At 35.6% G+C, this 15,156-nt stretch overlaps 2 protein-coding genes across 6 annotated transcripts in view; one reads left to right on the top strand and one right to left on the bottom strand.

The window, feature by feature from the left end:
* LOC131543810 (uncharacterized) overlaps nucleotides 1-15,156 on the top strand; it is a 40,097-nt gene that overhangs the window by 11,975 nt on the left and 12,966 nt on the right. The window lies entirely within an intron of this gene.
* LOC131543811 (uncharacterized) lies at nucleotides 9,803-12,106 on the bottom strand. Of its 5 annotated transcripts, XM_058781614.1 has the most exons (6): nucleotides 12,039-12,106; nucleotides 11,738-11,909; nucleotides 11,188-11,382; nucleotides 10,451-10,598; nucleotides 10,207-10,334; nucleotides 9,803-10,125 (listed from the first exon to the last, which is right to left on the bottom strand). In XM_058781614.1, exons 3-6 carry the CDS (start codon nucleotides 11,251-11,253, stop codon nucleotides 9,820-9,822), a joined length of 648 nt encoding a protein of 215 aa, XP_058637597.1. In that variant the 5' UTR covers nucleotides 11,254-11,382; nucleotides 11,738-11,909; nucleotides 12,039-12,106; the 3' UTR covers nucleotides 9,803-9,819. The 5 variants fall into 5 exon arrangements, 4 of the variants coding, with proteins under 4 accessions (XP_058637597.1, XP_058637594.1, XP_058637595.1 ...); XM_058781611.1 differs by having other exon boundaries at nucleotides 9,803-10,334; XR_009271992.1 differs by lacking the exon at nucleotides 11,188-11,382 and having other exon boundaries at nucleotides 9,804-10,125.

Below are 15,156 nucleotides of genomic sequence, written 5' to 3'. Positions count from 1 at the left end.
AGGACTTTCCAGGTCCAATACCCTCAAATTCAAGGACTTAATGTGGGGACACATTTCAAGTGAGAGCAAAAGGTTACATCGCGTCACCTTGTAAGATACATTGTTACAGTTTTCATGCGTCAAACACAACACAATTTTTTTTTTTTTTTTGCATTTATTTTTGGCCATATGACAGAAATCTGATATTTGTCGTATTTCTGTTTTGCATAATACTACACTGTATTCTAAAATGATCTGATATTAACTTTTGCATGGATTATATTAAAAAGAGCTTAGGCTCATGTAACCAGAAGTTTTAAGATATATGAATATGCTTTTAATTTTTCTTGCCTCATGGCTTTACATTATCTTAACAAGCAAAGCAATTCAACATTACATCCTTTGGATCTCTGGCAAGCCATTCTTTGTAATCTTCTTTGGTGAGCCAAATATCTTGAAACTTGCATTTTCCAGTCATCACGTTTCAGCGGTTTCAGCCTATTTTTGCAATGTTTCACGATGCATCTTAGTAGTTTCGTGTGCGTGTGAACGTCATGGCAACGAACAACACAAAATACCTCACGTGGGAAACACTTAACGTAACGCATAAATGTGCAACGTAAATCAAGCAAGCTAGTATGCACAAAGTGTTGCGAAATAACACATTAGCGGACCGGAGGGAATAATATGGAATTTTCAAGGACCTGTATCTATGTTTGTTTATTTTCAAAAACTTTCCAGTGCCTTGAAAATTTTTAATCAGATTCACAAACTTTCAAGGATTTCAAGGACCCGTGGGAACCCTGTATTACACTCCCTTGAGGAGTACCATTTTCTATCTGGAATGCATTCGGTACTTAATTTCCTATTCTTACCTAGATGCTTCTGTTCTCCAAAAATCTTTTATCCAATTGTATATTTTTCCACCAATATTCTTCATTTTTAATTTTATCAATAGTCCCTCTCTCCACATCATATCATAAGCCTTCTCGACATCCAAAAATACTGCTATTACTGACTCATTATTTATCTGCGCTTTTCTAATTTCATTTTCTAAACATACAATAGAATCCACTCTTCCTTTTCTAAAACCACTTTGATATTTTGATATTAATCCTCTTTTTTCCAATAAATAGGTCAACCTTTCCGTAATAATCCTTTCCATAATTTTACAAATATTCGACATAAGAGTTATCTGTCTATAATTAGAGGGTTTTGAAGGATCTTTTCCTGGCTTTCTTATTGGTATTATTATTGCTTCTTTCCAAACTTTTGGAAGTCTTCCTTCCTCCCATACTCTATTATATAACTCTAAAATTTTTCCCACAACCCTATCCTTAAGATGTCTCATCATTATATATCCAACCTGATCCTTACCTGGAGATGAACGTTTTTTATTTGCATTACAAATAGCTCTCATCAATTCATCTCTGTTGAGATTTCCATTCCCCTACTCCTTACCAATGCTTCTATATTTCGTCTCTTTGTTATTTCTCTCCTCCTCTTACCTTCCTCACTTCAGTTCCCTGACCCATGTATTTGTGCAAATGTTTTTACTAGCATTTCTGCTTTGTCTTTATCTGTTACAGCTATTTCTCCTTCTGGCTCTAATACTGGATATTCCCACTCTTTCTTATTACCTTCCATTCTTCTTGATCATACTCCACACATCACCTACTGGAGTTGCTCTTCCAATTCCACTACAAAAACCATGCCAGCTTTCTCTTTTAGCTTGCCTGATAGTTTTCCTCACAACTGCTTGAGCCTTCTTGAATAAAATTAGACAATTATAATTATGTGTTCTCTTAAGAAGTTTAAAAGCCTTATTTCTATCTCTCACAGCTTTACTACACGTTTCTGTCCACCAAGGAACAGCTTTTCTTGTCATTTTTCCTTTGCTTTTTGGAATTGATTCTGATGCTGCTTCTAATATTACTGCACACACTTTTTCATTAAAATTGTCAATATCTTGATTTGAATCAATTGCAGCCATTTTTTCTCGCACATTTCCTCAAATTTATCCCAATTTGCCTTTTAAAATACCCATTTTCCTCCTCTTTGAGTTACTGGTCTATCTGTCTCTATATTCAATGTTATAACTATTGGGTAGTGATCACTCCCAATGCTAGATTCCCCCCAAACTTCCCAATTACACTTACTAGCCAGATTATTCAAAACTAGTGTCAAGTCCAACACAGACCCATCATTTAAACATACCAGCTCCCTCTCCTCTATTAATTCCTCAATTACTTGACCATTGGCATTAATGTATCTTCCTCCCCATAGTGTATATGTGCATTTAAATCTCCACACCATATCACTCTTTGTCTATCTTGACCATGTACTTCCTTTAACTTCTCTAGCTCCAATTTTTTACATGGGTTATAATAATTTATGATAACTATCTCCTGACCTCTACCCCATATCCCCACAGCAATATATTCTTGATCCCTTTCTCTTCCCAGTATTCTATATGATATTTCGTTTAATAAATGTTGCACACCCACCACCATTCCCTTCTTCTCTATCGTGCCTTACTATACTATACCCTTTTAAAACAAAATATAAACGTTTCATCCAAGTCTCTTGAACACATACTACATCCGGTTTTATACTTAACTCAATAAAATGCTTGAACTCCTGACCGTTTGCTATCAGAGATCTTGCATTCCACTGAATTATTGTTATCATCTATAAGTATTATCAAGTTTCTTGACTTGATCTTATCTGAAGTTCATCTCTAACTTCTTCCCAAGTCAAGCCTGTCATTCCAAGATGACGTATTGCTGCTATAACAACTAACTGTGTCTTTTGTGTTTTTGATTCAATCCCAGCTGTACTATTTATAACTCCTGCAATAAATGTTACTATATTTTTTTTTTTACTTTTCAATCATCATCATTTCTTCTGGAACTCCATTGTTTCCTTCAACTGAAACCCCTGACTGACTTCTTTGATCTCTAGTTTGTCCTTTAACTTGTTTTGCTGCCTCCGCATATGTTATCTTCTTCTCCACTCTTCTTTTAATAGATTAATTTTACTTACCCCTATCTGATCTCCAAACCTAACAATGCATTTCATGCTCTCTCTACTCTTTCCATCAGACTCTTCTACATCGCTCCTCTTCTTCCGTTTTTCTCCCCGATTACTCCTTACTTCTTTCCAGCCATTTCTTACAGATTTTTCACTTTCCTCTTCGCTTCCTACATCCATACTCTACTATCCCCTAACTCAAACCTCTTTGATCCATTCACGGAGCAGTAGTGCCTTACCGCCGTTCCTTTCCAAATTCTTGCTGAAGCTTCCGCCATTCCCACAAACGGCTCCCGCATCACCAGCTGCAACTAACCAGCTCTAAAATAGGAAACACTCGTCACTGATTGGTGATCACAAGTGTGAATCACCACCACTTACCTCATTCATAGGGTCACATATACAAATTTTACAATGGGAATTTCATATTATAAACATACATACCCAGAAGACGGATATATGTGATAATATATTGCCTTATATGTAACATATATGACAACATCACTACTGATAGTGACATATGAAGAGTTCAGATGCCATCTGAAATTTTCTTGTAAATTTTGCATTTTTATTAGACTCCTATAATTATGTTTAGTTATTTCACTTTAATTGCATAGAAAAGGACATTGCCATTAGACTAAATTTACTGAGCCTAGATAGCAAGGTGACATTGATTCAATGTTGAAATTCCATCAGAATCATCATTTTGGTTGAGGTTGAAAATTCAATGCTAAATAATATTGGATCAATGTTGATAATTCAATGCTTTTCAGTGTTGAAAAGACAAATATTGAATCAGCTGATTTTTGGTCAGCATTTCACTGGTGGAACTTTAGACTGTCAATCCCTCATTCAGCACTATGGTACATTTTCCTGAAATGTAGTGAGCACATGCTCATCAAACAACAAATTCTGTAAACTTTGTAAACTCGTCACCACTAGCAGCATGATTCGTACATGATTCCCAGTTATTTATATTCATGATTTCTAGTATTTGTACAGGCTTTACATTTTTATTTCAATGTTGTAATTAGTAATTCATTTAATTTTATATTTGCAGCAGATTTATGACACTTGTGTGACAGCATTAAAGTTTAGAGATCAAGTTATCTGCATCTCCTGCTCCATCAAGCCACTCCCATAATAGCTGTCACCACTCAGATTAATGCACAACTCAGATTAACTGTATAGCATGTGTGTAAGACTCCAATACAATTATAAAGTAGCTATTTCATCACTGATAAATCTTTCAATGAGTTAAACTGGCTGTGTCTATAGTATTATAGACTACACAACATTGTTATATTATCTTCAAATTAATTTTTTAATTATTATTTTAAATGATTGTCCCTGGATCAGTAGGATACACTTGTAATAAAGTAACGGTGGCTGGGACATATTTTAAATATAAATTCTGCTTAAAAAGATGCAATCTAATCCTGTTAACATGAAATAAGCCTGCTCCTGAGCTTTGCACTTGAAACCATTTAATTGAAAAACACTTTATATAAAAAAAAGTTTATATACCTTTTTTTTTTCTTTTGTTTCTTTTATTTTTTTGTGACATGCACCACTGTTCTGGGTGACGTGTTTCTTTGTCATGTAATGCATGTACAGATGCTTAAAAACAAACTGTATGAGTGAACCAACATTGAGCACTTAAAAGTTTGTGGCGTTTAACATAAAGCCCTGCTTTGCACTTGAAACCATTTAATTGAAAAACACTTGAAAGACTATATACCTTTTTTTTCTTTTTTGTGTGTGTGCCCAGAGTTATTATTTTTTTTTTAATAAAGGTAAAGATAACCAACTTTAAATGCTGCCACTCATGGGTATGTTTAACTTTTTTTCTCTTTTGTAAAACAGAATTTGATAAACAGTTGTGTTGTTGATGAAGTCGTGTTGGTGAATAAAGGAACTAACAAATGTTGAGTTGAGTTTACTGAAGTAATTGGAACCTGTTGACAAACTAGAGTTAATTCAACCTAACTAGTAAAAATTTAATTTAGTGAAAGCATTTTATTTTGATTAATTAAGCTTGAATGTTTTGTTGTAAAATCATTAGTTTACTTTGAGTAGACAAATATGTAATATGCAACTTCTATTTTGTTAGGCCATATAAAACAACTGACTTTAGTTAGTTAAACTCAAACGTCTCTTGTTGAGCAAAAATTTGTGATAATAGTTGGCTTGAGTCAAAAATATTATTTATCCCTAAAACAACTCCATTAAGTTAGTTAACCTTGAAATATTTGTTTTCAACTTTCATAATTAAATTTAGTGGAACCTGTTGACAAGAAAAAATTAATTAAACTCAAGGTTTCATTTTTTTGAGTGCAGTATGATTTTTTTTTTTTTAAATAGGCAAGATTTATGAACACTATGTGAAATCCATGTAGATGTATCATTTAAACACTTAACCATTACATCCAACACACCAATTTCAGGCTAAACATGGCATTTCACACATTGCCTTCATCCTTGAAAAGGGGGGGGGAGGTAAATATTAAAGAGCTGTAATTCCTTAACCTTTCCTCCAATTTTTATGCGAATCCCCTCAAATTAAAGATAAGTGTGCACTTTAAGCCCATAACCGTTATATGACTGTAACTTGAATGTGTTTTGGTCAGCAGCTAAAATAATAAAAAAAATGTGCCTGTGTCCAAATATATATGATCCTAAGCGTATAAAATATATTCCATCCTGGACAATGATTCTGAAAGGACAAGGCTTTTACTTTCGGCAGCACAGCGACTGGCATTAAAGGGCACAGCTGAGTCATTGGTCCTTAGAACTTTTGTCATGATACACATTTCCTGAAAGGAGCTGGTGTGGGCTTTACTATTTCTGTAGCAAGTTCCCAGCATAAATACCAGGTCAAAGGGGCTTTTCACTGCCCAATGATTGGGACTTCCTGAAAAATCATATCCCATTCCGAGCCTTCGGAAACGATTTAGTCATCTAAAGGGTCTCCCATTGGAGTCCTTTATAAATTCCAGCCTATGCTTTTGATTGGCATGATCATCCAACAGAGAATGCTCATCTTTTACCTGGCTTTACCCTAGCGTCATCTTCAAGGGCTGTGACTGTGGCAGATTTTTACCACCGCGGTGGTAATGGACCAACTACCACCGGTGGCGTGGTGTTGTGTATATATATATATATATATATATAATTCAGAATCGCAAAAATAAATAAATGAGGCTCAATCATTTATTAACAAACGTGCATGTTTACTTTAGCACTTCCGTCAGTGAACACTCAGCCTGCAAAACACTAAAATAAATATCAAAGAAATAATACAGTTAAATAGGAAAGTAGCCTTAAATAAGAAAGTTAAATACACCCTGTCCACCTCACGCGAGCGCATCGAGAACCCATTATAATCATCTACCAGGGCTGGACTGGGACAAAAAATCGGCCCTGGCATTTTTGGTCCTGGTGGCCCACCACCATATATATATATATATATATATATATATATATATATATATATATATATATATATGATATACACTACCATTCAAAGTTTTTGAACAGTAAGATTTTTCATTATTTTTTTTTTTTGAAAGAAGTCTCTTCTGCTAACCAAGTCTGCATTTATTTGATCCAAAATACAGCAAAAACAGTAATATTGTGAAATATTTTTACTATTTAAAAAACTGTTTTCTATTTGAATATATTTTAAAATGTAATTTATTCCTGTGATCAAAGCTGAATTTTCAGCATCATTATTCCAGTCACATGATCATTCAGAAATCATTAAAATATTCTGATTTGCTGCTCAAAATATATTTATTATTATTATTATTATTATTATTATGTTGAAAACAGCTGAGTATAGAAAGTTCGGAAGAACAGCATTTATCATCATTTTTGATCAATTTAAAGCATCCTTGCTAAATAAAAGTATTAATTTCCATAATTTATTTCCCAAAAAACAAAACAAAAATTATACTGACTCCAATCTTTTGAATGGTGTATTGTATAATTTACAAAAGCTTTTTTATTTCAGATAAATGCTGATCTTTGAATCTTTCTATTCATCAAAGAATCCATTAATAATAATAATAAATATTTCTTGAGCAGCAAATCAGCATATTAGAATGATTTCTGAAGGATCATGTGTCTCTGAAGACTGGAGTAATGATGCTGAAAATTCATCTTTGATCACAGGAATAAATTATATTTTAAAATGTATTCAAATAGAAAACAGTTATTTTAAATAGTAAAAATATTTCACAATATTACTGCTTTTGCTTTATTTTGGATAAAATAAATGCAGGCTTGGTGAGCACTGAGCAGAAGAGAATTCTTAAAAAACAAAAAAATTAAAAATCTTACTGTTCAATGACTTTTGACTGGTAGTGCAGGTATCATTGCATCTAGTTGTTTTGGATAATAAAAAAACGTCAGGTCTGACAATATCGTGTCTTTTCGAATTTAAATCTAGATTTATTCGCATTGGCCCATGGAAACCTCTATGAACAGACTTGACATGACTTGGCCAAAAAATCGCGGTGGACGAATTTACGTTTTATCAAAAAGTGTTTGCCTATTCTGCACTATTGGCGCGCGCACACAGGATAGATGCCTGCCTCCTGCGAGTCCCGATCAAGCAATTTACCGATTCAACTGCTCTGCTCTCCTCCTACTCCTGGCTCTTTACGCCGCATCACTCACCGCAGAGCAAGCCTGTTCTTGATAAAGCTGCTGTGAAAACGTGGGAAAAGCCGATGAGGAAGAAGTTGGAGTGAAGCGTTCTTTATCCACCTTTTTCTTCAACGCGGAAGTAAGCCTATGGGTGAGACTTCCGGTTCATTAGCCGCTATAGGTAAATAACGAGGAGAATAACAACGTGCAGTAAACGGTAAAAATGTTTGCACTACAAACCAGTGTATTCATAATTAAGAAAATACGATAAGACACACTAATTTTCAATATCAAGCATCAAAACAAACTGTTTTGTACAGCTAAAAATAGCTGGACTCCGATGAGACCGGAAGCTAGACCCATAGAATTTACAAATGGCCGCGCCCATTTTTACCTCAAGAAAAAGGTGGATATAGACGGTTTCAATGGCAATAAACAAACATTACTGCGAATGCGTGCTTTTGTGGCCCTAACTTAACTTCCGGTAGACATCCAAATACAGTCAGTAACAACAGCTAAGTCCCTCTAGAGTAGATTATGTTTTGATAAGCAAAATATGTTTGCTGCGTAAATCAGACGGACTGAGATGCAGCGATAACTACTTGGACGGACTTATTAAAAAAGCAAATTCATTCTCTGCCAGCAGGAGGCCCTTTAAAGCGGGAGAACTAGAGGTTTCCCCGGAAACGGCTGTTGGGCTGTAGGTTACACAAAGCAGCGTTGAGCTTACAAACGTTGCTTTATCAGGCATATAACATGCCAGATTTAATGAAAATGACATCGAACATTTTCTAAAGACAGTGTTCCTTCAGAAATACAGTGATATAAAAACACCCGCGCCTCGTTTTGATTTTTAAACATGCATTACGTGCTCATGTTTATTCAACGAAGCCTTTTGGAAAATCAGTCAGTTTTGATATCATGGTGGGTCGCCACAAATAAATAAATGTATGTGAAACATTCCACAGCACAACAACCTGAGCCCAACTTCATTACTCATCACTTTTCAAATTTGCAAATTCATTCTCTGCCAGCAGGAGGCGCTTTAAAGCGGGAGAACTTCCGGTCTGTGTTTGTTTATCGGTCTTGTTAGTGCAGGGCATCGGCTACAAACACAGTTAAAGTTAAAGTGATGAGTAATGAAGTTGGGCTCAGGTTGTTGTGCTGTGGGATGTGTTTCACATACATTTATTTATGTGTGGCGACCTGCCACCAAAACTGACCGATTTTCCAAATGGCTTCGTATAAACATGAGCACGTAATGCACGTTTAAAAATCAAAACGATGTGTTTTTATATCACTGTATTTCTGAAGGACAACTGTCTTTAGAAAATGTTCGATGTCATTTTCATTTAGTCTAGCAAGTTATATGCCTGATAAAGCAGCGTTTGTAAGCTCAGCGCTGCTTTGTGTAACGTACAGCCGTTTCCGGGGAAACCTCTACTCACTTAAAATAGTTGGGTTAAAAATGACCCAACAGATAACCCAATGGTGGGTTACTATAGCACCTACCTAATGTTGGGTTATTTTAACCCATTTCATTGGGTAGTAATTTTTACACAATTAATTGGGTTATAAAATAACTAATTTGTTGGGTTATTTGCCCATAATGTTGCTTTAACCATCCTGGTATTATTATTATTATTATTATTATTATTATTACCACCATGTAAATAAATAATAATGCAAAACTTCAAATATATTGACAATACTTTATTTACATTAAAACACAATTTGCAAAGCTTTCCATTACAATAAATAAGCAGTTGTTTCAGTTTACCAAACAAATAAATAAACCAAACAAAGTTATATTCCAGCAAATGTAATTATAAGTTGCCTTGTAAGGCGATTGTGTTGAGGAACACTGCACAGAAATATTAAAATATATATATATATATATATATATATATATATATATATATATATATATATATATATATATATTGTTACAAATTAAATTATTTGCAATTATATTTTAGGGTGTATAATACAGGAAATAAATAAATGTGTGTTACAGTCCAGCAAATGCAATAATATATAAAAATATATTGTTCCAAAGTAATGTATCTGCAACCTGTTTTACACATTGTAAACAGGTAGCACAAAAACAACAACAACAAAAAAACAGACAAACAAACAAAAAGCTAGTCCAGCTCATCCAATTATAAACTGCCTAAGTAGGCGGCAGTGTGTTGATGGAACACCTCCTGGCACAGAATATATTGTGTGTTGTAGAAACTGCCAAACAGCAGCAGCAGGCTTGGGATATTCAATGTCCAAAACATAAAATAATTTAAAGCATGTATCAACAGCTTGCAAAAGGCTGTCTTGCTCCAGTGCCACTCCTCCCACAATTACGAAGGCTTGAGAGCAATTGACTTTATCCCCAAGCTGCAGGACATGAGGGAATTGTCTCCGTTGTTCCTCCTCCTCCAAGTACTGAATGATGTTTGTCCCAACCTTTGAATAGAATTTTGAAATGGTAAATATGCACACGTAGATCAAATAATAACCAAAATGTGTTGTCATAAATGTACTTACAGGCTGCAAATCAACGAATGCTTCTTTTGCCTCCTGGTAAGAGGGCCGAACCATCTTGCTGCCAATTTTGTATGGCAATGGAGGAAGGATAGCTGGGAGAGTTTTTAAAGCAACATCTCCAAGAGTGTCTTTACATTAAACAAAAAGAACAATGGAACAATCTATAAACAGGTGCAACATATATATAGGTAAAATATTCTAACAAGGCATGAAACTATAGAGCTGTAAAGCAGGATTTTCTCACCAGAAGAAATGTTAGTTTGAAGTGGAAGAAGATCCAAAGCTCTCTTCTCCGTCTTGCAATATGAAAGTATTCGTTGAGATGCATGTCCCCAGAGCTCAAAAAGTTTGTCTTTGGCATGTGGGTATAAAATACCGAAGTCCTGAGCAATCTGAAAATTAATTAAGAAAAGGAACAGTTAAAACCACACTATAAGAGTACAACCAACACCCAATTTATGCAGTTTGTAAAAAAAACTTCATCACCCAAATGAAGTTAATTGTTGTAATGGTTGTGTTTTGTATGGTAATGAAGCACAGGTACCTGAGATGATTCTCAGTGACTCACAAAAACACCCATTCTACAGCTGATAACCATTTGCTTAGGACAGGGGTGTCCCAACTCTGTCCTGGAGGGTCACTGTCCTGCAGAGTTTAGCTCCAACCCTAATTAAACACACCAGGTGTGTTGAGGAAAGTTGGAGCTAAACTCTGCAGGACAGTGGCCCTCAGAACAGAGTTTGAGACCCCTGGCTTAGGATGTAATCACCTCATATGGTGAAATAATAATAAAAGTACTGAAATGTATTTTTCTATAAATCTAAAAAAAAAAAAAAAAAAAATAAAAAAAAAAAAAAAAAAAAATCAAGCTCTTCAAATCAGATGAAGTGGGATTCATATGTTAGGGCAGGACACTTTTAATGTTTTCTTAAAATTACTGGAGAACCTAATTTTCCTATTATAGATTAAACAGTCCTTTACCATTCCAGGGGTGTCCAAAAGTCTTGGATACTCTTGAGTTATATCCATTAGAGATTTTTGATCCATTTTCTCTAATCCACTGTGCTCGGTAGATAGCGGTTCCTCTCATAAATTCCTCAACTTGACTAACTGGTTGCTTACTCTTCTTAAGCCACTCTGTCATTTTGCTATTGTCTGCCTCACTCACTTCTGTGTCTGCACGATCAAAGAACATCAGAGTGATTTATATAACAACAACTTAAAAGTAACCTTTTAAGAATCATAACATTTTACTGGTCATTGTAACAGTTTGTACTTTGACTATACCTACAAACATAATATTGCCACAAAGAACAATTATTTAGGGCACATGTGAACAGAAGACAAGCAAAACATTTAAAATAAGAAAATAAGGGAACAAAATCTGTGGATTCTTTGGACACAGTTTCACAATTGACTGTTTTGATCACAGCACAATTTGGATTTAAGGAATGAAGGAAGAAGTAGTAAGAAAGTAGAAAGATCAAGAAAACTAATAAGGTTTCTACACCTTCTGGTTTTTTTTTCTTACCTGGCAATAAAGTGATGCAATCAGTCACAGTAGCTCGGCGCTCATTTGTGGTCTGTGATCGCTGTGCTGATGCTGAACTGTGACTGTGGAGGCGCTTTCTGATGTTACGGAGTCGTTCCTCCAAAAACCCTGTGGCTGGATGGCGGTATCGCCCTGGTGTATACCATACTCCCTAAAACATAAATATGTTAAAGGGATAGTTTACCCAAAAATGTCTTGAATATATCTTCGTTGTGTTATTCAAAAATACTACTGCAGTGTGAAGGTAACCATAGTTCTGTCAATTGCTGGGCATACTCACATATCCACTGCCCTCTGAATCTCTAAGGCATGGGAATTGTGTGACCAGGGCCAGAGCTAGCTCTTTTTCGGTCTGGTGATGGACTAGTAGAAGGATTGTATAGATATTAGGTTACTTATGAGTAAACTATATTTACAGATTATGACTGACTTTATGTAAAGTAGAACAATGAATAAAACATCTTACTATTCTCCAAACTTCTCCATTAAATGGGACACCAAAATGCGAACCATTTTTCTTCTGTCTTCAAGACATAAGTTGTGGTTTCGTTCCAAAGACGAGAAAATGGAAGACCCATGTGCGCATCCCTCTAAAATCTGTCGTATATCCTTATTGGAGAAAAACAATACTTTAGAATTATACATTATACATATAACTTCATAATGCTAGGATTCCCTTAATATGTTTAATATTTAATATTTAAAAATATATATATATTTTCCAGAATCCTTTATCATTGATGTTAAATTTCTCTGACCAATTTCTTTGACCGAAACTTTGTAATTTATTAAGGTTGATGTGATGTGTGATTTTAAAGATCAGGGAAAGGGAAATACGTACAAATGAGGTTGCATTTTCCACAACAGTCAGTGTCACAGTAGGCACCTCAAGCACAGTAGGTACCTCAGTTACGGTATCATTGTTGTCAGATGATTCTTCTGGCTATATGTGAAGAGAAGACATATTGTTTTTTTTAAAGTTTCATTTACAGTATATGTTACATAGCAAATTGAATTTAAAAAAAAAAATTAATAACTGGACAATACAGCCCCTGTACAAACCCAATATATGCATTGCAGTTGATTTGTACACCACACCAAGAATTGGCTTTTTAAAATTTTAATAACAAACCTTAAAATTATAATATCTACATATAACCTATGTGTGTATGTCTATTTCATGTAAAAAAATAAAAAAATAAAAAACTCTTAAACATCTTAAAAACGTCTGTAGCGCAAGGGAATGTAGTACAAGTCATCTTCTGCATTATATGATTTAACTGCATGCAAGGGCTGAAAATCATGCAGTGAGTTCACAGAGACAGCCTCGAGAGCTTCATCAGGGGACACTGCGTATGAGAAGTAATGGCGGTCAAAACCCACAGTGTGCCATTTTTTTACAACAAGTTTCACATCAACATTGAGGCCAATGGTTATGATAGCTTTTATCAGCCCAAACTGGGGTACTCCATCCTCTGTACATCCCATTGAGACTGTCATGCCTGGTCTGTACTCTGTGCCATTAACTACTACCCAATCAGGAACAAATACTTCAGCAAAAGGGGGTTCTTCAAGACCCTTCACAAATTCTCCTTGAATTGCAGCAAGAAATGAGCCGTGTCCTGGTCCAAATTCTGTGTTTTTGGAGAAAATACTTTCTGTCAGTAAGCGGTAGCACAGCATCATCTGATTCCTGAAAGCCATGGTTTTGCATATGTTTTTAAAATTACAAACAATGTGGCTCAGCTGTTTAAAAAAATTATGTCTCGCCTCAAATCTCATTGTCCAAAATTGTTTTAATGGACCAATCTTCCGAATGCCTCTTGGGTAATGGAGGAGAAAGTGGTGTTTGGGTTTCAGGTGTAGATGTGGGTAAAGCTGCAAGAATACAGTGTGGTGTTCTGCAATGAGATGTTTCAGGTATATGGTGGCCTCTTCTGTGATGGAGGGGGAGAAAATGAACTCCATGCATGACAGAAGAAGCAGCAACAGTTCCCAATGTTTGTTCCATTTTGGTATTTTGTCTCCAATGATGATAGGCAAAAACCTTAAAAAGCACCACATTTGAGCAGCAGTCTGTCTCATTGCCCCGTTAGGGTTCTTAAGTTCATGTTGTCCCAGTACACTAGGTTTATTGGAACTATCAGGGAATCCATAATCAAAACTGGTCAGTCTATAGTTTAGTGTTTCTAAACTCTCATGCCCTTCAGCCACTAAGGATGCCAAGACCAACTTGACTTCAAAGGGTTCAATTCCCTCAAGAATGTCGTGCATGATGTCTGGGGCTACATTGTCCACAACACTGAAGTACTTTAACTCATCCAAGACACATTTTCGTTTGATTCCTGTTTCTGAATGGTTATTGGATGCCAAGTCTTCTGCATAATTTTGAGCATTGCGCAACATTTCTGGGTCTTCCACAGTCTGACTCCACATGTCTTCTTTGTGCACCTTACACCAGCGACAGCAGTGGTTAGCAGTGAAACTCTCTACATAGCCAAGGAGTGAATTCAGTCCTAAGTTGTCACCACAAACTTGTGCCACACTGATCTTTACAGTACCACAAAATTCTGGAGTGTCAATAAGGAGTCCCCTTACTTCCAAGTCCATAATGTCGTCAGTTATGCGCTGCAGAACAGAATCAATGCCATATGTTTTAGCATCATCTGATTTATAGACAGCTAACAGAAAGCATGAAGACAGAGAAGACAACAGCATGGGGGAAAAACATTTGATCTGGAAGTATATCAGTCCTAATTTGTGCACAATGGTTTTGGAGCCCAGGGGGTTAACAGTCTCACAATCGTCGTTGTACAAAAGAAGTGGGATGGAAAGCTCTTTGGAAAACAAGAAGTTGCGTTTGTAAAGCTCTCCATCATGAAAGTCTTGTAATACTCCAGCATCATGCACTGTGTTCTGGTAATCAATGATTTTTTTCATTGTTCCAGGTGTTTCAAGAACTTTTTTCAGAAGTGGACGCAATGGAATATACTGAAATGAATCAGGTACTGCTGTTTGTTTAACGATGCCAGATGCAGAATCGTGTCGCTGACAGTAGGAAACCCCTGGAAAATACTCAGCTACAGGCTCGATGAAACACCCTGTTTTTGTAAAGTATTTCATTTGTTTATATTCCGATTCAAGGTCTCTTAATGGCTTAGCAGCCCTCTCAAATTGAGCATTCAAGTTTTTCACTGCTTGGTCATCTTGGTGTCCAAAACGCTGAAACAAGGACATTGTCTTCTCCTGTAGACCGCCTACTATATCTGTAATTAAGCTTGCGGTTTGTTTGACAACAAAGTTGATAGCAGAATATGTTTGGCAAGATTTAGCTCTTAGCTTTGCAAGAAACAAAGCTAAACGGTTCGTTAATTCTTCTTTGTCAAAGTCATCCCACT

Source organism: Onychostoma macrolepis, chromosome 07 (genome assembly GCF_012432095.1).
Source record: "Onychostoma macrolepis isolate SWU-2019 chromosome 07, ASM1243209v1, whole genome shotgun sequence".
NCBI classification, from domain to species: domain Eukaryota; kingdom Metazoa; phylum Chordata; class Actinopteri; order Cypriniformes; family Cyprinidae; genus Onychostoma; species Onychostoma macrolepis.
Note: the sequence above shows the minus strand (reverse complement) of the source record. Positions and strands in the feature narration are given on the sequence as shown.

Bases quoted from the DNA above. Each gene is read 5' to 3' on its own strand.
- LOC131543811 (XM_058781611.1), bottom strand. From the start codon at position 11,253: ATGGATCAAAAATCTCTAATGGATATAACTCAAGAGTATCCAAGACTT. The intron at 10,599-11,187 runs GTAAAGGACTGT...ATTAATTTTCAG, and splicing joins TTTTGGACACCCCTGGAATG to ATTGCTCAGGACTTCGGTAT. The intron at 10,335-10,450 runs GTGAGAAAATCC...TTTAATGTAAAG, and splicing joins TCAAACTAACATTTCTTCTG to ACACTCTTGGAGATGTTGCT.